A 20687-nucleotide genomic window follows, 5' to 3' on the forward strand; every position below is an offset into this window, starting at 1 on the left:
CCTAAAAATGGAAAATTAACCACGTTGTTTTATTGTCCAAATTGATAGAAATGCAAAAAAAAAAAAAAAAACAACCAAAAACCCAAACCAAAAAAAAACCCAAAAAACCCCCAAAAACCAAACAACCCCCCAAAAAAACAAAAACAAAAAAAAACCCCAAAACCCCAAAATAACCCCCAACAGCAACAACAACCCCCCCAAAAAAAACCCAAAACAACAACAACAACAAAAAAAACCACCAAAAAATCCCCCAAAAAACCTCCATAAAAACCCCAAAACTGCATAGCTGATGCCAACAAAAAGATATCATTTTCCTTATACTCTTTGTTTAAATATTTTGAAGTACAGGTAGAGAAGACAGCCAAAATTTGGGTGAAGTTTTCCAAAAGTTACTTGAATTTCCTGCTTCAGTGATCTGACAGATCCTCTTTAAATTCCAAGAAGACTTAAGTGTCATAGTAAAAACCAGGCTTGTTAACACCTCATAGAGAACACCCAAAATTATTAGCTACTACAGAAACTTCAGACCTAATTATTTTCCATTGGAGGAGTTTTGTACAGTATTGACTCCTTAACGGAACAGAGATCTGACAAGGAGGTTAGGAAAGCTTTTAAAAATGGAAAGAATGATGGAGCAGGTAGGATTTAGGAGCAGACTGTTCCTGAGAGAAGCTTTGTGGTTCTCTCCTGACCCCTTAGAAGCTGCTGCCCTGGAGCAGTGCATGGGTAGGGGGATTCCAGGAGGTGCTTTTCTCCTTCCCAGTCCCCTGGCTCATCCATAGCCCAGTCCCTGCAGTCTCACTGGGCAGTCAGGAGTGGCCAGGGCCCTTCTGCATGGCCAGCATCCAGACAGGGACACACTGCTCAGGGAAGCCCTCCTGCCTCTCCTCCCTCAGGATGGTGAGTCCGCTCATCTCGATGAGGCTGTGCAGGATGTTCAGGTCTCGGATCACGCTGCTGTCGAGGCAGTCCAGGGTGCAGCCCTCCCTGGCCACATTGTCCTTCAGAATGATGACACCGTTATCCTTCAAGCCACCCTGGCAGCGGATGAGAAACTCCAGGAGATCTTTGTCTGTCAGATATCCTACAGGTGAAAAGAGGGTGTCTTAGGTTGGAAATGGGGGTGTGTATGCGATTCCCATCTGTCAGAGGTGTGGCAGTTATCTTGTGTTCATTGGGCAGTTTCCTTATCTCTCCCACAGCCAATCCTCCCTCCAGGAGATCTCTTCTGTTCATGGGCCATTAATTATTAATTATCTCCTGTTCATGGCCAGTGAGTGTCCCTGCATGGCTGAGAAAATTCCATCATCCCATGGGGAGATGCTCTGCCCAGGGGGAGGAGCCAAGCATTCCTACCTGGATACAATCTGACTTTGGGAACACCACAGCAGCCTTTGCCCACTGCATGCCCAGAGGAGCAGCTTTCTTCCCCACTGCATTCCCAGAGGAAGCCCAGGCCCATCTCCAGCAGCCCTGGAGCTTCAGAGGAAAACTGCACCCTTGTGCAGGATCCCTGCTCTAGCAGAAGCACAGCTGGCACTGCAGGAGGGCTGAGCCACCATGGGATGGGACTGCTGCCACCACCCTGACCCACAGGGTGCCAGGGCATGTTCTGACTCTGGCAGTGTTTTTTTGTACTATTGCATTTGTATTTTAAATTTTCCTAGCACAGAACTGTTATTCCTGCTCCCATATCTTTGCCTGAGAGCCCCTTAATTTCAAATTTATAATAATTCAGAGGGAGGGGGTTTGCATTTTCCATTTCACGGTAGGCTCCTGCCTTCCTTAGCAGACACCTGTCTCTTCAAACCAAGACAGATGGAAAATAGATTGCTATTAACCATTCAGACATGTTGGAAGCGTGCCTTGATCTGAGTCTCCATAGCCTGTTTATTGCAGAAAATTATTATTCTAGTCCTGCCAGATTTAACTAGGAAATCCTGGGCAAATAAACAAGATCAAATACAAACTGCAATCAATATTTGGGATCCATAGTAGTAACAGCAACAGATGTGGACAGAAGCCACTGAGGAGAGTGGAGAACATAGCGGGTGCTGAAGGGTTCTTTAATCTGGTGGTTTAAGTTATAATAAGAATCAGTGGAAGGAGGCTGAAGCCAAGCAAATTCATATAGGGAATAAGTGACAACTGTTTAACAGTGTAAGCAATTACCCATTGGAAACTACCAACAGAAGTGGGGTTTACCACCTCTTGAAGTCCTCAAACCAAGTGTGGTTGAATCTTTCAAGATATGTTTTAATTGAACACAAACTACTGGCTTAGCACAGGGGTAAAGGAATGAAAAGAACAGCTTGGGATATAGAGTAGGTCAAACTAGATAATCCCAGTCCTCTCTACCTTTTGCTGCTAAAAATCTCTGTAAATTTGTGTAGCACTGTGTCCCTCCATCAAAAGAGTTCTGGACCAAAGATCCAGCAAAGAATGCAATGTCAATTCCACAACCCAAATTAAACTCCTCATGGTACTCCATACCCTGTGGGATTTTTGCAGATATGTATATATTATAAAATAGTGCTTTTTTCCAATGTTATTGAGATTCTGTTTCTTATCCTTTCTTCTCAGAGATCAGGAGTTCTCTTGAGAACAGTGGTGTAGAGCTCAGAGAAGAGCAAAATGAGAACTCTCACATGTGAAACATCTAACATGAATAAACAAGGACAGGTGATCAGAAACTGAATGAAAAACCTGGAAAAAATAATCACCTGTATTTTCTAATAAAACTATTTTGTTTTCTTGATGGAAGATTCAAACTTTTATAAATGGAAGTTGTCATTTCAAAACCACATTTTGACATAGTATGTCAAGTTTTTTTAACCACTCCTAACAAAAAAAAACCTCAAAAAAAACCCAACAAAAAATTAAAATAAAAAAGCCCCAAAACCTAAACCTGAATACCTTTCAAGTTGAAGGAAAATGGTAATTTCTAGATGAAATGTAAGCTTGCCCTTTTACTTTTTTTACAGAATGACTGCTGGGGTTCACATGCTTATGCATGCATAAGACAAATCTTAAGATTTCATTGGCAAGATTCATTGAAGCTTTTGAACATTTATTTTGGAACTTATTTTTCTCCTTTCTTGCCTTTTAGTGTAGTTTCCTGAGAAAATGAGATCTTCAAGGTGCTTCTTTCTAGCAGACAGCCTTGCTCCATCAAATGAATTTGTTGGGATATTTCAGCCAAATTTAAGATAGGGGTAGAAGTTTGATTAATGATTAAGATTACTCCATATTTCCTTCACACTGATGGAGAAAGAAGATTCAGCTGTGTGTCTATGCTAAGAATATGATATGCTCCCTTAGTTAGGAGCCACATATCTGACCAGCACAGCCTTAGATAGGTCTAAGCTCAATCCTCCTCATTTTGACTTGGATTTGCTCAAAAAGTGAGGCAGGAGCTACATTTACTACAATGACTCATTATTAAAGAAAAGCAAAAATACAAAGGAAAATTATGCTGGTCTAAAGCCATTTGTTCAGACCACCTCTTATACCTTAATTAATAATTAAGTAATTAATCATTTCTTTCTGCCCTCTGAAACTGCACCCTGGACACTTTGGTTCACAGATTAAGAGAAAACCTTCTTTCCACTGCACAGAATTGATTTTTTTTTTTTTTTTTTGCTAAGGTACATAGCCCTTGTTATCTGACTGCTCTAAATGCTACAGGGCATTCACTGGGGTGGCTGCAGGAGAAGAAGCAGAAGTTTCTTATAGGAGGGGCTACTGTGGGACATAGCTAAGGGAACCTATGTCTGATAAACATCAGTGCTCGTAATAAGACCTGATCTGATTTACAGGTATTGGTGATTCCACTATGGCATTTTTCCTGATTGTTTCCTGAAATACCTCCAAGCCTGGATAATCAGCAGATTCAGAAACCACTGTTCACAAGTGTGGTCAGCCCTGTGTATCTCTCTAAGAAAGAACACTCCTGCTCCAGAAAATCCATATGTGGGGCCTCACCCTCAGCTGCACCTTTGCATGCAGGCTGCTCTCCAGAAACTGGCACATTTCTCCACCTGAAAAAACCAACTTGATTTTTACCCACTGTGCATGTGGCCTGGGGGAACTCTCAGAAGCGTCTCGTGATGTTTTAGAAAGCTGTCCCAAAGATCTGAGAACCTCCTTGGAGCAGAGGCTGCCTGTTCTGTGAGATATCAGGCTAGAAGGATCACGCAGAACTAACCTGAAACCCACTGAATCCAGATGACGTCGTATCTTCGTGGGGCCGGTGTGAATTCCTGCAGGCTTTTGCAGTAATACATCTCTACTCTGTCCTCCTTGCCCTGCAGGTAGTTTGGGACTTCAGCCAGGAAATTCTCCATCATATCCACCAGCTCCACACTCTTGAAAACCGGTAGCAGGACATGCTTGCTGATCCGACCTATCCCAGAGCCACAGTCCAGGGCACGGCTGGTGCCAGCTTTCCCCACCCCCTGTGGTATACAAAAAAATTATTGGAAATCTGAAAAATACCACCTGAAAAAATCACAACAACCATGTGTCTTAGGTTCAAAGATTTAGCTGGGGCGTGTATTCTATTTCCATCTGTCAGAGGTGTGGCAGTTGTCTTGTGTTCATTGGACAGTTTTCTTTATCTCTCCCACAGCCAATCCTCCCTCCAGGAGATCTCTTCTGTTCATGGGCCATTAATTATTAATTATCTCCTGTTCATGGCTAGTGAGTGTCCCTGCATGGCTGAGAAAATTCCATCATCCCATGGGGAGATGCTCTGCCCAGGGGAGGAGCCAAGCATTCCTACCTGGATACAATCTGACCTTGGGAACACCACAGCAGCCTTTCCCCACTGCATGCCCAGAGGAGCAGCTTTCTTCCCCACTGCATTCCCAGAGGAAGCCCAGGCCCATCTCCAGCAGCCCTGGAGCTTCAGAGGAAAACTGCACCCTTGTGCAGGATCCCTGCTCCAGCAGAAGCACAGCTGGCACTGCAGGAGGGCTGAGCCACCATGGGATGGGACTGCTGCCACCACCCTGACCCACAGGGTGCCAGGGCCTGTTCTGACTCTGGCAGTGGTTTGTTTTCTTCTTTTGTACTATTGCATTTGTATTTTTAGCTTTCCTAGTAAAAGAACTGTTATTCCTGCTCCCATATCTTTGCCTGAGAGCTCCTTAATTTCAAAATTATAATAATTTAGCGGGAGGGGGTTTACGTTTTCCATTTCAAGAGAGGCTTCTGCCTTCCCTAGCAAACACCTGTCTTTTCAAACCAAGAGACCGTGTTACCCACTATGTGTCCAGCCAGTCTGGTGTCTTCTCTCCTTATCTTTGCAGGGCTGTTGGGAGATTGATAAGAATCAGCAAAGATTTGGGTGCTGCTGTCTGAGCTAAGCTGGGCTCTCACATACCTGGGCTGCTGTTGCTGGGGCTTTTCACTGCATTTAGTGCTGTATAGGAAGTTTTTGCTTGGTGTAAGAAGAGACAGAGTCTTTTACAAGCTCCTGGCTTTCTCAGAAGATCCACTACTCTTTGTAAAGTCCTTGCAACTTCAAATGTTCACACCTCACAGGCAACTACGTGGCTAGATAAGCCTCATTCTGTGTCCTGTAAAGGCTAATTAAAAAGGAAGCATACACCAAGTACTGCATGCAAGCAGTAACTTCTGCAGCACAGAACTCCTGAGTGCCCACGGGCATTTCTACAGATACACAGAATCCCTGGGATCAAAGTGCAGTCCTCAAAACAAATTGTGTTTGAACTAAGACCTTGGAGTGGTAGGTGACTTAGGACAACTCGAGAAGTTTGGGCTGGAGCATATACAGAATTTCTCTTTTAGGCATAGAGACAAGAAGGATGATTGACTAGGTTTTGCTTAACTGTTCCTTTTTTCTTCATAAATGTCATCTTTGGACAGAGATCAGACATGAAAAAATGTGGCACAAAGGCTGTGACTATGAGAAAATAATGAAGCACTGTAAAAGAAGCTTTATAATGAAAGCTGTATTTCACCCCTAAAGCTTCCATTCTCGCTATAAAACAGCTCTTAAGAGCCTGCTGCCGTTCTGTAAAACAGAAATTCTGAGCCGACACATGCACTGACTGTGGGATAGGAGCTCCCCTGGCCAAAGTTATCTGTTAAGCAAACATATTAAAAGCAAATGTAAACACCTTTTCCCTGTCCTCTGGAACTGAGTGTTGAAGTAAAAACCATGGGCCAAAGTCCCTGCTGCAACTTCACTGCACTCAAAGCAATAAGGTACGGAAGAGTCTTGCTCTTCCTGCTTATTGGGAGACCCCCCCTTTGTAATGAACCTAGCATAAATCATGTAACTCACACTTTTTTGGCCTGGCTTCAGTGGGTAATTCAGTAGATTATTAAGGTCAAAGGACAGCACTGTCAATGACATGACTATGAATAGCCCAGGCGAGCATCTGATTACACGCAGTAATTGTAGAAAGAGCACACGGCCCTCAAGGGCTCTCACCAGTCTCCAGGGCTGCTGCTCCCAATTTGTATGCCCAGGAAGATTAATCTCCTGATGCGTGCACGAGTCCACAGACCTTCAACCCTACTGGGCTCTGGAGACTACCTGTTTGTAGTTAGGCAGAAAATGGGAGCCATTCCTCATCCACAGGCTGCACCGGGAACATATCCCACAGCTCTTTAATTCCAAATGAAATGTATGAGTGCCCCATTTAGCTTTAGAGAACAATTTTGGGGTGTATATGTGTCTTAAAGGACAGTGATTCTGAGTAATGGGAAGCAAGTAGACAGAGGAGCAGTCAGTCTCAAATTTTGAAGCCTGTTCTGACTTACAGTTCCTGGTGCTACTTCAGGTCTTGGAAGCTCCTGCACGTGGGTTTTACTGAGGACCAGACTAAGAGGTAACAAGGAGTTCAGGAAGGGAGAAGGAACTGTGTCTTGGATCTTTACAAGGTGGATTTCCATATTGTTGGCTGGCAGATACATACAGGTCTACACTGATGGGATTAACTAAAAATCTTTGAGAAAGCTGCTGAGAAAACTGGGATGATTTACCAAAACCACCAACAGAATTCGACAAAAAGCCAGGTAATTCCTTCAACATTTGTGTTTCACAGAATCTACAGTCATAGTAGGGACTCAAAACAGGGAATTCATCACTCAAAACAGGGAATTCATCTCCCATGACACATCACAGCAAGGACTTCTGATTACACATCTCCATGTGCCATCGAGAAGAAGGAAAGGGAACGGTCATGAGAGATGAAGTTCGATCCCACACTTTGCTGAAAAGGAGTGAGAGCTTCCAGCAGTCAGTTGAGAAGCCCTGTGAAACACCACGGCTCCGTTTGTAATGAAAATGTTGACATAATTCCATGTTCAGCTAATATATTTTCAGTTTGGAAGTGCTTAGGGCTTTGACAGAGTATTAACATTTTCTTTGGAAGGCAAACATTTTCCCAAAAGTCTAATTGAGTTGAAAATCAGACTCCTTATTTTAAAAAATGGTATAAGTGAAAACTGTAAGCCAGAACAGGCTTCAAAATTTGAGACTGACTGCCCCTCTGACTGCTTGCTTCCCATTACTCAGAATCACTGTCCTTTAGGACACATATACACCCCAAAATTGTTCTCTAAAGCTAAACTGGGCACTCATAAATTTCATTCAGAATAAAAGAGCTGTGGGATATGTTCCCAGTGCTACTTCAGGTCTTGGAAGAGCAGAAAGGCAGTGAAGCTATGTATGACAAAAAAAGGAATCAGAGTTCAAGAAATAGATAAAAATCCCAGTGGTTTTCCTTTTAAATAAATAAAAAAAGAGCATATTTTCAACAACATCTCTTCTATCACCCTGATCAAACTGGAGAAAAATCACTTTTCAAGAAGTTTTCACTCAGCAAGTAACCAATCACGCAGGTGAGCTGGGGGCAAGAGAGGGAGAAAGCGTTGAGGGCAGAGAGGGAGCCATAAAGTCAATATAATCTCCATCTGTAATATTTTACACACCTACAGCTCACAACCGACGCTGAATTAATGCTTCCTTTGTTTTCTTTATTTTCTTTTTCACTCGCTACCTCCGGATTAGGCACTTGGAAACACAGTGGCTGTGTGGACATGGAGGCATTAGCACGCTGCCATAAATATGCAGGGCTGTAGCTGTGCTGATAACCCTGTACCTGAGACAGCCTGGAGCTTGTCTGCAGAGCCCTGCTGGCTCGAGCCATGTTGCTCTTGGTTTGAGTTCTGCCCACACACACATAAAACCTCTTAACTCCAGCACAGTGGCACTTTCAACCCCGCTCGACTCGCCCGCGAAGCTAAAATTTAAGTGAAGCCCTCAGTCCCTTCCTGTAATTCCTTCCATGTGCCCAGGCAAGATGAATTCTTTTCTCCAAAGAAATCTGTAGCTCAGTTTACAGTGGTGCTAAGGATCATGCTAAGAAATGCCATACCTGAAGGTATGCAACATCAGTCATGGAAGGGAAATGTCACTGTGTGGCATTTCCACGCCAGCCAAACTAACTCAGGAGGGGTAATTTGAGTGGGACCGGGCAAGTATTTGTTTAGGGAGCACCGGTTTTGCCAGAATGTAGAGTTTTGAATGAATAAAACTCTCTGTGAAACTGGTATTTAAAATCTAGAGAATAGTTTTTAGCCAAAAAAACATGGGAAAGAATGTTGAAAATGTCAAAGTACTTCCTTTTTTTTTTTTTTTTGTAACTTTCAAGGAAAAAAGAAACCAAACTTGTCAGCTTTCATTTCTAAAGAGCATTATTTATTTTGCAACTGCCTTGAGCTCTTGAAAACAAAGAGAAAAGTTTTTCAGAGAGTGAAACAATAAAAAAATTGTTCAGGTCATCTGAAACAAATTTTCCTATTTTCCAATTATGTTAAACTTATCTTTAAAAAGAGAAAGTATATTAGGGTGAAGCAGATTTTTTTTCTATCTTGATCACCTTATGGGTTAAAAAAAAATATTCATAGAGCCATAAACTTGGTAAGACAGTTCATTAGCTTTATTATCAAGTTACTGCTACAGAAAGCCACTAAATATCTGTATCTGGTTGAGCAGGATTCAAATTTCAGTAGTAAGAAAGAAAAATAAACCGTAAGGAACGTAATCAATTGGCTACATCCCATCAGACAACAGGCTTTAACAAACAAATCAGAATAAGCAAAAGGTGCAGACTCCTTTCTGTTCCTTTTTTATTTTTTTCTTGTTTGATCTTGGCCATTCAGAGTATCCTTTCTATCCCTGGCTAATTATAGGAGTAGGAATTTTGCTCTGGAGTATTTTGTATCTGTCATCACAGCTGATGCATTGGGTATGATTCCCCTTTGGCATGTGAAACTGTCACAGACTGTACTTTCCTTTTCAGGTCTTGGAGAGGAGAAGGTGTAACAGTGTGACACAAACCTGCTGCAGGAAACTGCATCCATGTGATGTCTAGGAAGGGTGAAATCTTCCCCTGAGCACACACTTCTGCACCACTTGAATTCCACAAATGCCCTTAAAACAAGACTTAAATAAAATGTAAGGAATGTGCCTCGACTGCGTTTCATTTTCCTTCTGAAAATGCTGTTTTCAGAAATGCCATGCAGAAATGTTAACACCAGCTTCAGCTCCTCACTGAGCTTCCTTTGTATTTTCTCATTTTGTGTTTGTTGACAGCGTGATACCATACAGGGAGGCTCTGGGAGGCCTTTTTTACCTCAGCATTAATACAAATGATTGTTGATACAGAAACATGCAGCTATTCACTTGTGTTTTGCTTCCTCACGGCCCCAGAAGTCTGCCTCTATCAGGTACAGCAAACTTTGCCATCACTTGCCCTTCACTGCTCTGCATGATTTCCATCTGCTGTCAAGCCACACTCATTTTCCATCCCAATCCATTTAAATTGTGCCCTTTTTTTTTCTATATACAACATCTAATTAACCTATTGAGCTTTCTTCCCACAGTGGATCATTAAGGCTAAAAAAAGGTCATCTGGCTATCTCAAATTTGTACATTTGAGCAGAAAATTAAAGACTTATGGTAGCATTATATAGAACTAGTCATTTTGTCAGCAGGAGAACTTAACAAATTTGTTTGTGGATTTTTTAGCATCTAATACTGTTGTTGAGCTGATTTAGTGGGCTCCTTCCCTGGGAAAAGGGAAGGGCAGTCAGAAAACCATCAGGCCACACTTCTAAAGATTTTCAGATTTCTAAAGACAGTTATAGAACTCAATGGGGTTTTCAGAAACCTAAGAACCAAAGTGATACTGCTCTTAAAATCCCACTTGGCATCTCCTTGCAATTCAGGCCAAAGCAGAGCTTTCAAGACATTTACAGACCTTTAGCAATCTGCCTGAAAAGGTGTTCAGTGACACTGGAATGTTTAAAGAAAAGTATTTTGCCTAACGCGTAGCCTCTTCTGTGTGCTTCCAATGTGTGGGAGAAGGTGGGTTTTGTTGCAGCATTCTCAGAAATATCTATAAATAGGCAAACCAGAAACTGGGCATTTATTCTCAGCTATTTTCCCAACTGGACTGCAAGAATTTGAACAGACAAATCTGCCAAGGAAGCCAGCAAGGATTTTGTCATGAAAGGTCCCAGTCCTACACTCAGAATTAATCCCTAACTCAAACCCAGCTAAAAGAACTCCTCATTGCAGCTTGGGAGCATTAGAAAAGGATGTAAAACAGGTAAATAATGATGTAGGACCAGGCAAAATGTGTATTCATGCTAATGAATGACCTGGCAGGACACATGACTAGACCCAGTGACAGTGCTGACCTGTGACTGCAAATCCAATGTGACACACGGTGCCATTTACATCAGGTGTGCCTGGGCACCGTGCACACCATTTTTGACACATCACCACTGCTCCTTGCAGAAGATGAGATTAAATGACTCACCCCAACAAACTTCCTGAGAAATTCCCGGGAGGATTCAACGTCTGTGTTGGAGAGCTCGATGTAGTCTCCCATCATTCCTTCCTCTGTGGCGGGCACCTCCCGGTAGAAGTGTTTGGCCCTGGCGTAGAACTGCATCTCCCCGTTGATGACTTGGCTTGTCAGAGCGTAAAGTTTCACTGCAAGCAGATAAATCACCATTTTATTGTTAGTGACAGATATTTTTGCCTTAGTTAATTGCTCCATGTGGTAGTGAAGCAGCAGGCCAAAGGCCTACAAACTGAATCCTGACTTGAGCAGACAGAAGCCATGAGGAAGCTGATGGCTCTTCGTGAGAACAGAGCTCTGCAGCAGTGAAAAACAACTTGGTTTTTCTGAGAAAGAGCTCTAAGACTGTGGAAAGCAACCTGCTTTCCCTGAGAAAGAACTCTAGGACTGTGATAAACACTAGCCACCTGTATAAACTGATTTTTACACCGTTAGATGAAAAATGAAAACTATCTCTCACAAACAACCTTTCCTGCACATACACACCAGGGGTTTGAGTGACCAATCAACACAGGGTAACAACTTGTTACTGACCAACAGGGGATAGACAGGGGATGTTCTTAAAAAACCCTACAAAAGGGTTTAATAAAATAAACCGGGTTGGATCCTTTCTTTTTGCACCATAAAACGTGTCCTGCATCCCTCTCTATCGAGTGACACTCCGGAGGCACCATGATGAATGTTGGACTATGCCCTTTTCTGACCCAGAGATGGGGCAACTGAGAGTTGTTTTAAAAACTTTTATTCCATTTTCAATCTCAAGTGAAGGGTGAGACAATAAAGATGTTATAATTCACACAATCAGAAGCCAAATATTTCCTAATTACAATACATTATAAGCATTTCTTGGCCTATCAGCTTTTTGCCACACCATGCTGTAAATGCCTTAAAGCCAATAATTTAAAATTACCCCTCATAAGTCCTACTACAATACATCTTTCATGGTTCTATTTCTCCAAAGTATCTAGTCTTATTTGCAAGGCCATCCTTTGAAACTTGTTTCTAGTTCCATTTCTCTCTCAACAATGTCTGTCCTAATCCATGGCATTTCTAAGTCAGTATTTCTTATCTCAAGGCTTGTCTACAGATGCTCACTGTGTGAGCCTTCTGCCAGGCTTGGAGAATTCTCTGCAAATCCATTCCCCACAGATGAAGACTGTAAACTTAAGTTGAGCTTTCAAAACACCAAATCCGTTTCTAAAGCAACGGTGGAAGGAAAGGTGTTGGATTGAATCCTACAAGACCTTGCAGGGATCCAGCCCTCCTCATGAAAATTCGGTGCTTTCCAGGTTCAGAAGTCATTTCAATCATCGCACTGTGTTTTCATGTCAGTGAAAAATCACTTCAGGTTTGAAGTGAACACACATGCCAAGGACATCGAGTGGTCTGATTTTTCCTGGAAAAGCTGTGGGCAGCATTTACTACTGTGCAGGGTCATCATTTCTGCTATCACTGACCTAACTGTTGTGCAGATTTTCAGATATGCTTTCCAGCTATTGACAGCTGCACGGAGAGCGCACCAGGAAGAGAGCGGATGAATGAGGCACTTGCTCTGGTTTATTTATAGTGATACTGTATGGTCTGTGGCAGTGCAAGTAAGCTGAACCACAGAGCAGATGGTAGTCTTAGGCCTAAATGAGTACACAGGGGGACACGATTTAGAAGAGACAGTCCTAAATTTTCATCTGGCACAGGTCAAGGAGCAAGGTAATCAGTGGGTGATATACTGAAAGGTTCCTGTGTGCCAGAGACCTGGATTTTCTTTTCATGGCTTGGCTGCATTGCTGGTAACATACAGCAACCAGTATTTTGAAGCTGTTTCATTAAAACCTGTGAGTTTTGCTAGATAAAGGGCTATTTTGCCCTGTTCTTTAAGAACGGAGGTCTATTCTCCACAGCCAGGGTTTTTCTGTACTCGATGTGCATCAGCGTATCAAAAGTATGGATTCAAAGCTCAAAAGCTTGGATTGAGGCAGGCTATAAATTTTGCTTGCAAATCATCACCTCTTAATGTCTCGTGTGTGCACACCACTGCCCAGGGATTCTTCTGTGTGTGTGACAGACCCTCCACCAAAAACACAACTCCAAGCCTGACACTGAAAGCCAAGCAATGAGGAGAGACAGAGTCACACTGGGAAGAAGCCTTTGCAAGCACCACCTTGCAGTGTGAGACCAGCTCTGCTGCCGCTTCCCAGCGCACCCAAGGAACTGGAAATGCTCCAGCAGCAAACACCTTGTGAGCTCATGACAAGAGAGGGAGGGAGAGCTCCCTGCCGGCTGCACACAAGGACCAGGCAGTGGTTCTTTGTCCCTGCATCTTCAAACTTCCATGGGAGCACTGCCAGCTGCTGCTGGGAAGGGGCTGAATAGGCTTGTGCAGGCCGGGGAACAGGAATTATGCCCTCCACACAGAGGAGGAGAGCAAGGCCAGAGGCCCTGAATATAAGCCTGGAATGTATTTAATTGAGGGCAAGCAAACTCAGCGGGGAATGATAAGCGTGTGCCTGCCCATCCTCAGCAGGAGAGTGACACTTTGGAGGCAAATGATGGGGGGACAAAGGAAGTAGGATAGGGAATAATTACCACCAAGGACCACTCGGAACAGAATAGTGCTATTGGGTTACATATAAGCAGCATGCCCAGCATATCCCTCATCCAACAAAAGCAGCATTACCAGCCCCTCTTGTCATCACCTGCTTAAGTCAACTGCTGAACGGATACTATTAAAGCTTTAATCCATTACACATTTATGTTATGCCTGAGAAATTTATACCACAAGAAGCACTGAGCCCAGCAAGGGTCAAATCTGGGAGTTTTACACACTCCACTGATTATATTCACATACTCAGAAGAAACCATTTAGCTGATAATTAATACGAAAGGGGCAGCAGCCAATCCCCAGTACAACTTGGCCAGGGTGGCTCCCAGAGCCTGGGAAAAAGACTCTATCGGTGCCTGGGATTTTTCCAGTAAGGATCTCTCTCCTTATCCAGAAGTGGCACCATCGTTTCTTCTCTGTGTCTGCTTTTGCTCTGTTTCAGAGGTCAGCCTGTCTGCTGAACAGAACTGAATCCCCGTATGTTGGCTTTGCGAGATCTTCCATATAAGAATCCAGTGATGATTCCAGGGGTTGTTTCATGGACCTGTCAAGGGACATTGATTTATCCCATTTTGCTAGATTGAAAGGAAGGGCATTTACAGGCTGTCTGCACACCAGGACAGCATGAACAACAAATATTCAGAGTCCATCTACTCAAAACATGAGCCTGACCTGCGGCAACACATGGGGACGATATGGTGTTCAGGATATCAGATCTGGAGTGTCTGCTCTCACATTTCTCACTCAGAACCGATATCAGGCTTGCAGAATTCCTGCCAGGACTTGCATGCACACACCAGCTGACTGCAGCTCCTCCTGGGCCATCTGGGGCCCCAGAGCCCTGCCCTACGTGCTGGCATCCGAAACCAGCTCTGGGTGAGCATCCACAGGGGCTTCTCCATGCATTAAACTGTGCAAAGATGGTTTTATGCATGTCTCCCATCCCAGGGCATGCAAGGACATGGGCCAATGCAAAGAGGGATACTACACCCAAAGTTTTCTCCTGTGGACCCACAGCCTCACTTGTACAGTGTGAGATCTGTAGAGGTGATTTCCACCCCTTGCTCCTTCAGTGCTGCTCCTCCCTCTCAGGAATTTGCAGCACTGCCAACTCTCCCAATGCACAACCCAGTTTTCCAGACACAGCCAATCAACCTCACCTCTGATCTGCCTCGCAGCTGTGCCTGGCATGCAGGCTCCAGCAGCAGCAGCACCACAGGGAGGAGGAGGAGGAGGTTTGCCAGCTTGCAGGAATCTACCCTAAAAGAGAAGTGCCACAAGTCCTTGGTGGCCGTCAGTGTTGCAGCCATGCCTCCCCCTCATCACAGGACCTGCCTAGCCAGAGGCATCTTCCTTTCCATGACCTGTGTGGGACTGCCTCATGCATCAGGAAATTAAATACTTGTGAGGCCTGCTATGGGTACACAGCCTGCCTTCAATAAATTCCGTAAAGTAGGGCATGAGCAGGATAGAACAAGGCAGGCTGCAAGTTCCTCAGACATCACAAAGCAGGCAGCTGGCTAACATATGAGGCTTTCAGTGTTAAGGCAGGTAACTTGTAAGATTTAAAGTCATATATGTGTTTCCAGTAAAGAAGAAACTTTTTCATGGCACACTTGTTCCTCAGCTGAATCTGCTGGCAAGTCCCCAAGCGAAGATGGTTGAAGTAAACCCACTGCTCAGGCAGGCTGAGGGCACGAAGTGGCTCCCTAAAGGTCACTCCAGTCATGAGACATCAATAATTTTCAGTCACTGCAAACACAGTCTGGATGCAGTGGTGATCTACAGCTGAATGCTAACCAGTGTGGGCTAGACAGACACTATCCACCTGAGCCTTTTGCCCTGCAACGTTCAAAACATGATCTCTCCTATTTTCTTTTGGATCGGTTAAAAATGTTTTTTTTTCCAGTGCATTTGGTCTAAATCTCTAAAGAAATGGACCACTTAACACGTAAGACCCAGTGCAATCCCAACCTGCACTATGCTGACTTACAGTTCTTGACTTCAGGGTTTCCTCAACTAAATTTCCCTGGCAGAAGTAAATGTTGCAAGCAATTTTTTTTTAAGTTTTTATTTGTGAACATTATTTTGTGGCTTCAATTGCTTTCTGCAAGATACTGAACTAATTCCAGTTTGGCTGAGTGCTCCCTTTTAAATGCAACATCTGCTTTGTGCATCAGTTGAAAAAGAGTTATCTGTGTGCATGTTAGAATCTACCTCTCTGCTGTGGTCTGAGTACCATGTAAATTCTGGTTTATAGAGGACGAACATCATCCCACCCCCAAAGCAGATTTTACTTTTAGCCACGTGCCTCACACACAGAAATATTTGTCTCCAGGGGTGGATCTTCTCAGTTTTCCACTGCAGATCTCAGTCCACTGGCACCGAGTCCCACAGCCCGTGCAAACATGTGCATAATTTCCAGCATCTGAGTAGCTCCAATAAAGTCCACTGAGCTTAAGGGCTCTCACACACATTTAAGTACATTGTTGGATCAGGGCCTGAAGTTACTCATGTCTTTTATTTATAAATGTTAGCCTGGTCTGTAAAAGTGACATGTTTCTCTTAACAGGCTGTGATACCAGATACGCTCAGCTCCTAAGTAAACACGCCTAGAAGAGCTCCACCACTGAACCCAGCAATGGAGTGGGGGGAGAATGGAGTTAGCAGAGTTTGGAGGAAGCTTTGGACCTTGCTGAGCCTGGGCAGCATTGCAGGATTCAGTGTGAGGCTTGGTTTCAGCGTTATTACTCATAAGTCGGGTTAAGCACGTGCTTAACTTTCCTACTAGGTCACAGTGTTGCTCTAGTCCTTTGACACTGTTTACACAGAGATATCTGGCTCCAGTCTTGAAGACTGAGAAGTTCAGTTCATTTCTGCTCAGGTCCACTCTGAACTGAGCTGGAAACTGTCAGACCTGCCATGTTCTGTCCTCTCCATCACAGAGAGCACTGGACCACAGGATAGTCCAAGTTGAAAGAGACCTAAGGAAGTCTCTGGTCCAAACTGCTGCTCAATGCAGGGACAGACATGACGCCAGGTGAGGTTCAGCAGGGTTTAGACAGCTAGGTTTAGAAAGCCTCCAGTGATGGAGAATTGTACAACTTCCCTGAGCAACCTGTTCCAATGCCTGACTGTCCTCACATAAAAAGATTTTTTTTCCTTATAGCCAGTCTGGACTATTTTTGATTCATGGCCACCAGCCCTTGTCTTCATGCTGCACTCAACTGTGCAGATCTTAGCTCCATCTTATTCATGACCTTCCTGTAGGCACTAGCAGGATGATATTTGGCCTCTCTTCTGGCTGAACATGCCCCATTCCCTTTGTCTGTCTTCACAGGGCACGTGCTCCAGTTCCCTCACCACAATGAGGGTCTTCCAGCTCATTCCATGTCATTTCCTGCTCCGGCAGCCCAAGGCTCTACACGTAGGGTCTAAAGACTGCTGGAGAAAAGGGGATCATCACTTCCTTCACTCAACTAGCCATGCTTTTGTTAATTCATCCTGGGATTCTGTTGGCTGCCTTTGCTTCCAGGACATTCAGCTGCTGCCTGCCAAAACCCCACCAGGAGGGCACTCCCTGACCAGTCTGTGGGGTTGCTGCCCAGGGATTTTCCTATCCAGGTACACAACTTGGTGTTTGGGTTGGAATTTCAGTGGGTTTGAATGGCACTAGGTTGCTACTGTCTCTGTCCTCCAGCCTGTTTAGGTGCCTCTGGATGGCAGCCCTGGCTTAGAGCTTGTGGGCAGGTCCTGGCAGTTGGCTGCAATTTCTGGATGTGAGGATAAAACAGTCCTTCACTTCAACTCCTCCAGGTTATTGATGAAGATAGAAGGGGGGTTGAAACCAGATGAACTTTAAGGTCCCTTCCACCCCAAACCATTCCATGGTTCTAAACAGGACAGGTCCCAGGACAGACCCTTGTAGGATTCCACTGAGTTCAAGATTTGACCACAACTCTCTGAACCAATCACCCGAACATTTTTTACCTCCTGACTGTCTCCCTATCCAGAGCCTGCCATCATAGCAGGATGTGAATTTCCCTGGGTGTGTATTCACAGCACATGAACCACTCCACCTGTCCTCATGCCCACTTTTACTTCATGACAATAACCAGGGAAAAAGAGACATGCTGCATTCACCTGAAGGCTGGGCTCACAGTGCATCTTCCATGGAGTCAAAGTAATTTGGATAGGCTGGTAATAGGCTTGTATAATCATTAGTTAAGTTTTAATGAGTCAGGTCATGAAAAGCCTGGCAGAGGGGATCTTTGGTCTGATAGGAACATTTTACAAAGCCTGTTGGCCAGGAATGGAAATTCAATAAAATTCAGTCAAGAAATAAGTATAGTTTTATGAGTGAAACAATTAGGCCTGGAAACAGCTGAGTGGTGCCTGATGGGTTCTCAGCCATTTGAAACACTTAAACCAAGGCATTTCTGTGTTCATAAATAAATTCTGTGTTCTGTGACCCAGACAAGTTACAAGCACGATGCTGGAATTTTTACACTCAATTCTAAGTTGGATGCTCATAACGGTACCTTCTAACCTTAAAATGATGCAGTGGTACTTACACTAACAGTTAACACTGTAGGAAATCTTCCTCAGTTTCTAATAAGTTGTGTTTATTTTCAAAACAAATGAAAGAATAACATTTTCATCGACTTTGTGAGATTCCATTGACCTGTAATTGATTTCCCTTCCTTTCCATATTTCCTTCCTTTCCATTGTTCACAGCTACCTACCACTAGGGATAGGAGTATTTATCTTCCATGTTTCGTTTTAAATAGTTGCAGATATTGCTGCAATAAAAATACTAATTTAATAAATATACTATATTATATAAATACATATTTATTAATAAATATAATAATAATAATAATAATAATAATAAATTGCACATTAAAAATACTAAGATAACATGGAAATGTTTTTTGTCTTTACAGGATTAATGAATTCTACCCTCGTGAGCAGGGTTATCACTGGCATCTGTACAGTTCACACAAATAGGTAAGACATTCCTTTTGCCTAAATGGATCATTCAATTAGAAAGGAACCCCCAAGAATTCACTTAAACAGATTGCAAAGGCTCATCCATCCCATCTTAAAATTCCTACAAGTCTGACATTGAGTGCAGGCAGAATAATTCTGCTTAAAACAGAACATGCTAATGTAATACAGACCAAGCCAAACCTACTTTTTAGCTTTATTTTCACAGGAAAATTTTGTTTCTTATTCGGGGTCAAATTTGCATAAGAAATGAACATTCATTTTCTACATCTTAAAAAAAAAACAAAACAAAAAACCCACCAAACCCTCTTGGCATTCTGTACCAGAGGCTGTCATTGACATTTGTCTATAAACAAAGTTTTGGAAGCATTTTCCTCCCATAGAGCAAACAGTAGGTTAGACAATCTGCTGCAGAGATCTGCATAACAAAGACTCTTGGAAAATTTAAATCACCACCTTTCAAGCACTTGTCCAAATTAATATAAACACCAGAGCTAAGGACATCCAGAATGACAACAGAACAGGTATTAGGCAAAAGAAAGAACCACCTGCCAGCTCTGCTAGTTTTGCTTTTGTCCTTCCAAGCTCCAAACAGGTCAAAGCATGTTTTACTCAAACGATGGCAAAAATAGGAATGGTCAGCCAGAAACCAAACTTCTCATTCACTCTTGCTAGTCTTTCCCTTGCCCTCTTCTAAAAATCTGTGGAGTATTTAGGTGAAACAACAGACTACTGCATTAGAGGGAGTTGGGAGACAGTTCCAAACTCTTTAGTGAGCACTGCAGTCTCTTGAGTTGGGTTTCTCAAAACTACTCCTTTTCCTCCTCACTGCCAATAACCGTCTCCACCATCTGACACGATCCATCTTTCCAGAGCACACATGGACACTCCTGCCCACGGCTACTCACCCAGGGGAAGCTTTTCCAGCAGATAAAGGTAGCACTTGAAGAAGTCGTTCTGGATCGCCTTGTGCAAGACAAAGGACATGCTGTGCCGACAGAGCTCTTCGTCCGTCTTGTGCCAGCGAGACTTAAAGGCCAAATGTGCTGCTTTATAGGCCATGATAAAGATTTTTTCTGGGAGAATGGACAGCTGCTGTGGCTGGTGTTGTCTGGAGGACCTGTCCTTCCACGGGGGCAGAGGCAGAGTCATTTAAATTGTGGCAGTGTGCTGTCATTCTATACCAGGGTGTGTGGCAGGGGACAGAGGCGGGTGAGAGGGGAGTGAGAAATGCTGGCTCTTGGCACTGGCTCACAGTTATCCCTGGACTGTCTCCCTCTGAAACAAGCAGGTGCTGGAAAGTGGGGGGGGGGGGGGAGGAATATCCACCAGGAAATTGCTTAGCCAGGATTAAAGTGTATCCTCTCCAAAAAGGAGTGGCTTTAATTCAATTGTACTTTTCCTAATCTATTCAGCTTTCACTCCAAAAGGACTCAGATATTATCCAGAATCTCCCTCTTACATCTTGCAGGGTGATTTTGTTTCTGTGTCTCTCCCTCACTGTTGGTTCTTCAGGGCAGGGCACTCAAGAGGAAGGCCAGAAGACAGAACATGGATGTACCTCTACACAAACTGTGAGTCCTAATAAATTGTGATCCTAGCAAGCAAAGGTTTCCCCTTTTCAAGCTGCTTGTTCCAGGTGTCTGCAGTATCAGTAGGCTGCACTGCAGAAACAGTCAGGAAATTGGATGTTCCCAATACAAATGGGCTGCCCTACATGACCAGCAGCATTGCAACCTCCTGACAAATATCTGAGCATGTTTTTAAGAACAGCACAAAGGTGACCCAGCCTTCACCAAGGAAAATAAATCTTATTCAGAAAAATATATTTGATTTTCTTTTAAGTGGGATCAGTTCCCTAGCCCAGCTCACAGCTGACATGTGGGAATTTGTCACGTGCCACAGTCTGGGGGCTGGAACAGCCACCTGGGATGGCAGTGGCTGTATCCATAATGCAGATCTCCCTGCTTCATCCTGTCAGAGAGGTGTGCTGCAGGGTGTTGGAACCCTGGCTGCTGAGAATTTCAGACTTTCTGTGCTGCCAGGCACTGACCCCCAGAAGAACACTGCACTTGACCTGAGGCTGTGGAGAAGGCTTCCAAAATGGAATGACAGCACTGGGATTATGGGTGTGGAGTTTGAATAGAAGTGTGTAATATCACAGGGTG

At 43.7% G+C, this 20687-nt stretch overlaps 1 protein-coding gene across 1 annotated transcript; it reads right to left on the bottom strand.

Annotated features, from left to right (window-relative positions):
* Positions 1–244: 244 nt before the first annotated feature.
* NTMT2 (N-terminal Xaa-Pro-Lys N-methyltransferase 2) lies at positions 245–19783 on the bottom strand. Its single transcript, XM_068199310.1, has 4 exons — positions 19428–19783; positions 10866–11041; positions 4208–4457; positions 245–1084 (listed from the first exon to the last, which is right to left on the bottom strand). Exons 1-4 carry the CDS (start codon positions 19669–19671, stop codon positions 810–812), a joined length of 945 nt encoding a protein of 314 aa, XP_068055411.1. The 5' UTR covers positions 19672–19783; the 3' UTR covers positions 245–809.
* Between the last annotated feature and the right edge of the window lie 904 nt (positions 19784–20687).

The sequence above is a fragment of the Anomalospiza imberbis genome, chromosome 9, assembly GCF_031753505.1.
Source record: "Anomalospiza imberbis isolate Cuckoo-Finch-1a 21T00152 chromosome 9, ASM3175350v1, whole genome shotgun sequence".
Classification (NCBI taxonomy): Eukaryota; Metazoa; Chordata; class Aves; order Passeriformes; family Viduidae; genus Anomalospiza; species Anomalospiza imberbis.

Coding starts and splice junctions, on each gene's coding strand:
- NTMT2 (XM_068199310.1), bottom strand. CDS start 19,671: ATGACTCTGCCTCTGCCCCCGTGGAAGGACAGGTCCTCCAGACAACAC. Junction 4,458..10,865: donor TTCTCAGGAAGTTTGTTGGG/GTGAGTCATTTA, acceptor TGTATACCACAG/GGGGTGGGGAAAGCTGGCAC. Junction 1,085..4,207: donor CTGGATTCAGTGGGTTTCAG/GTTAGTTCTGCG, acceptor TTTCACCTGTAG/GATATCTGACAGACAAAGAT.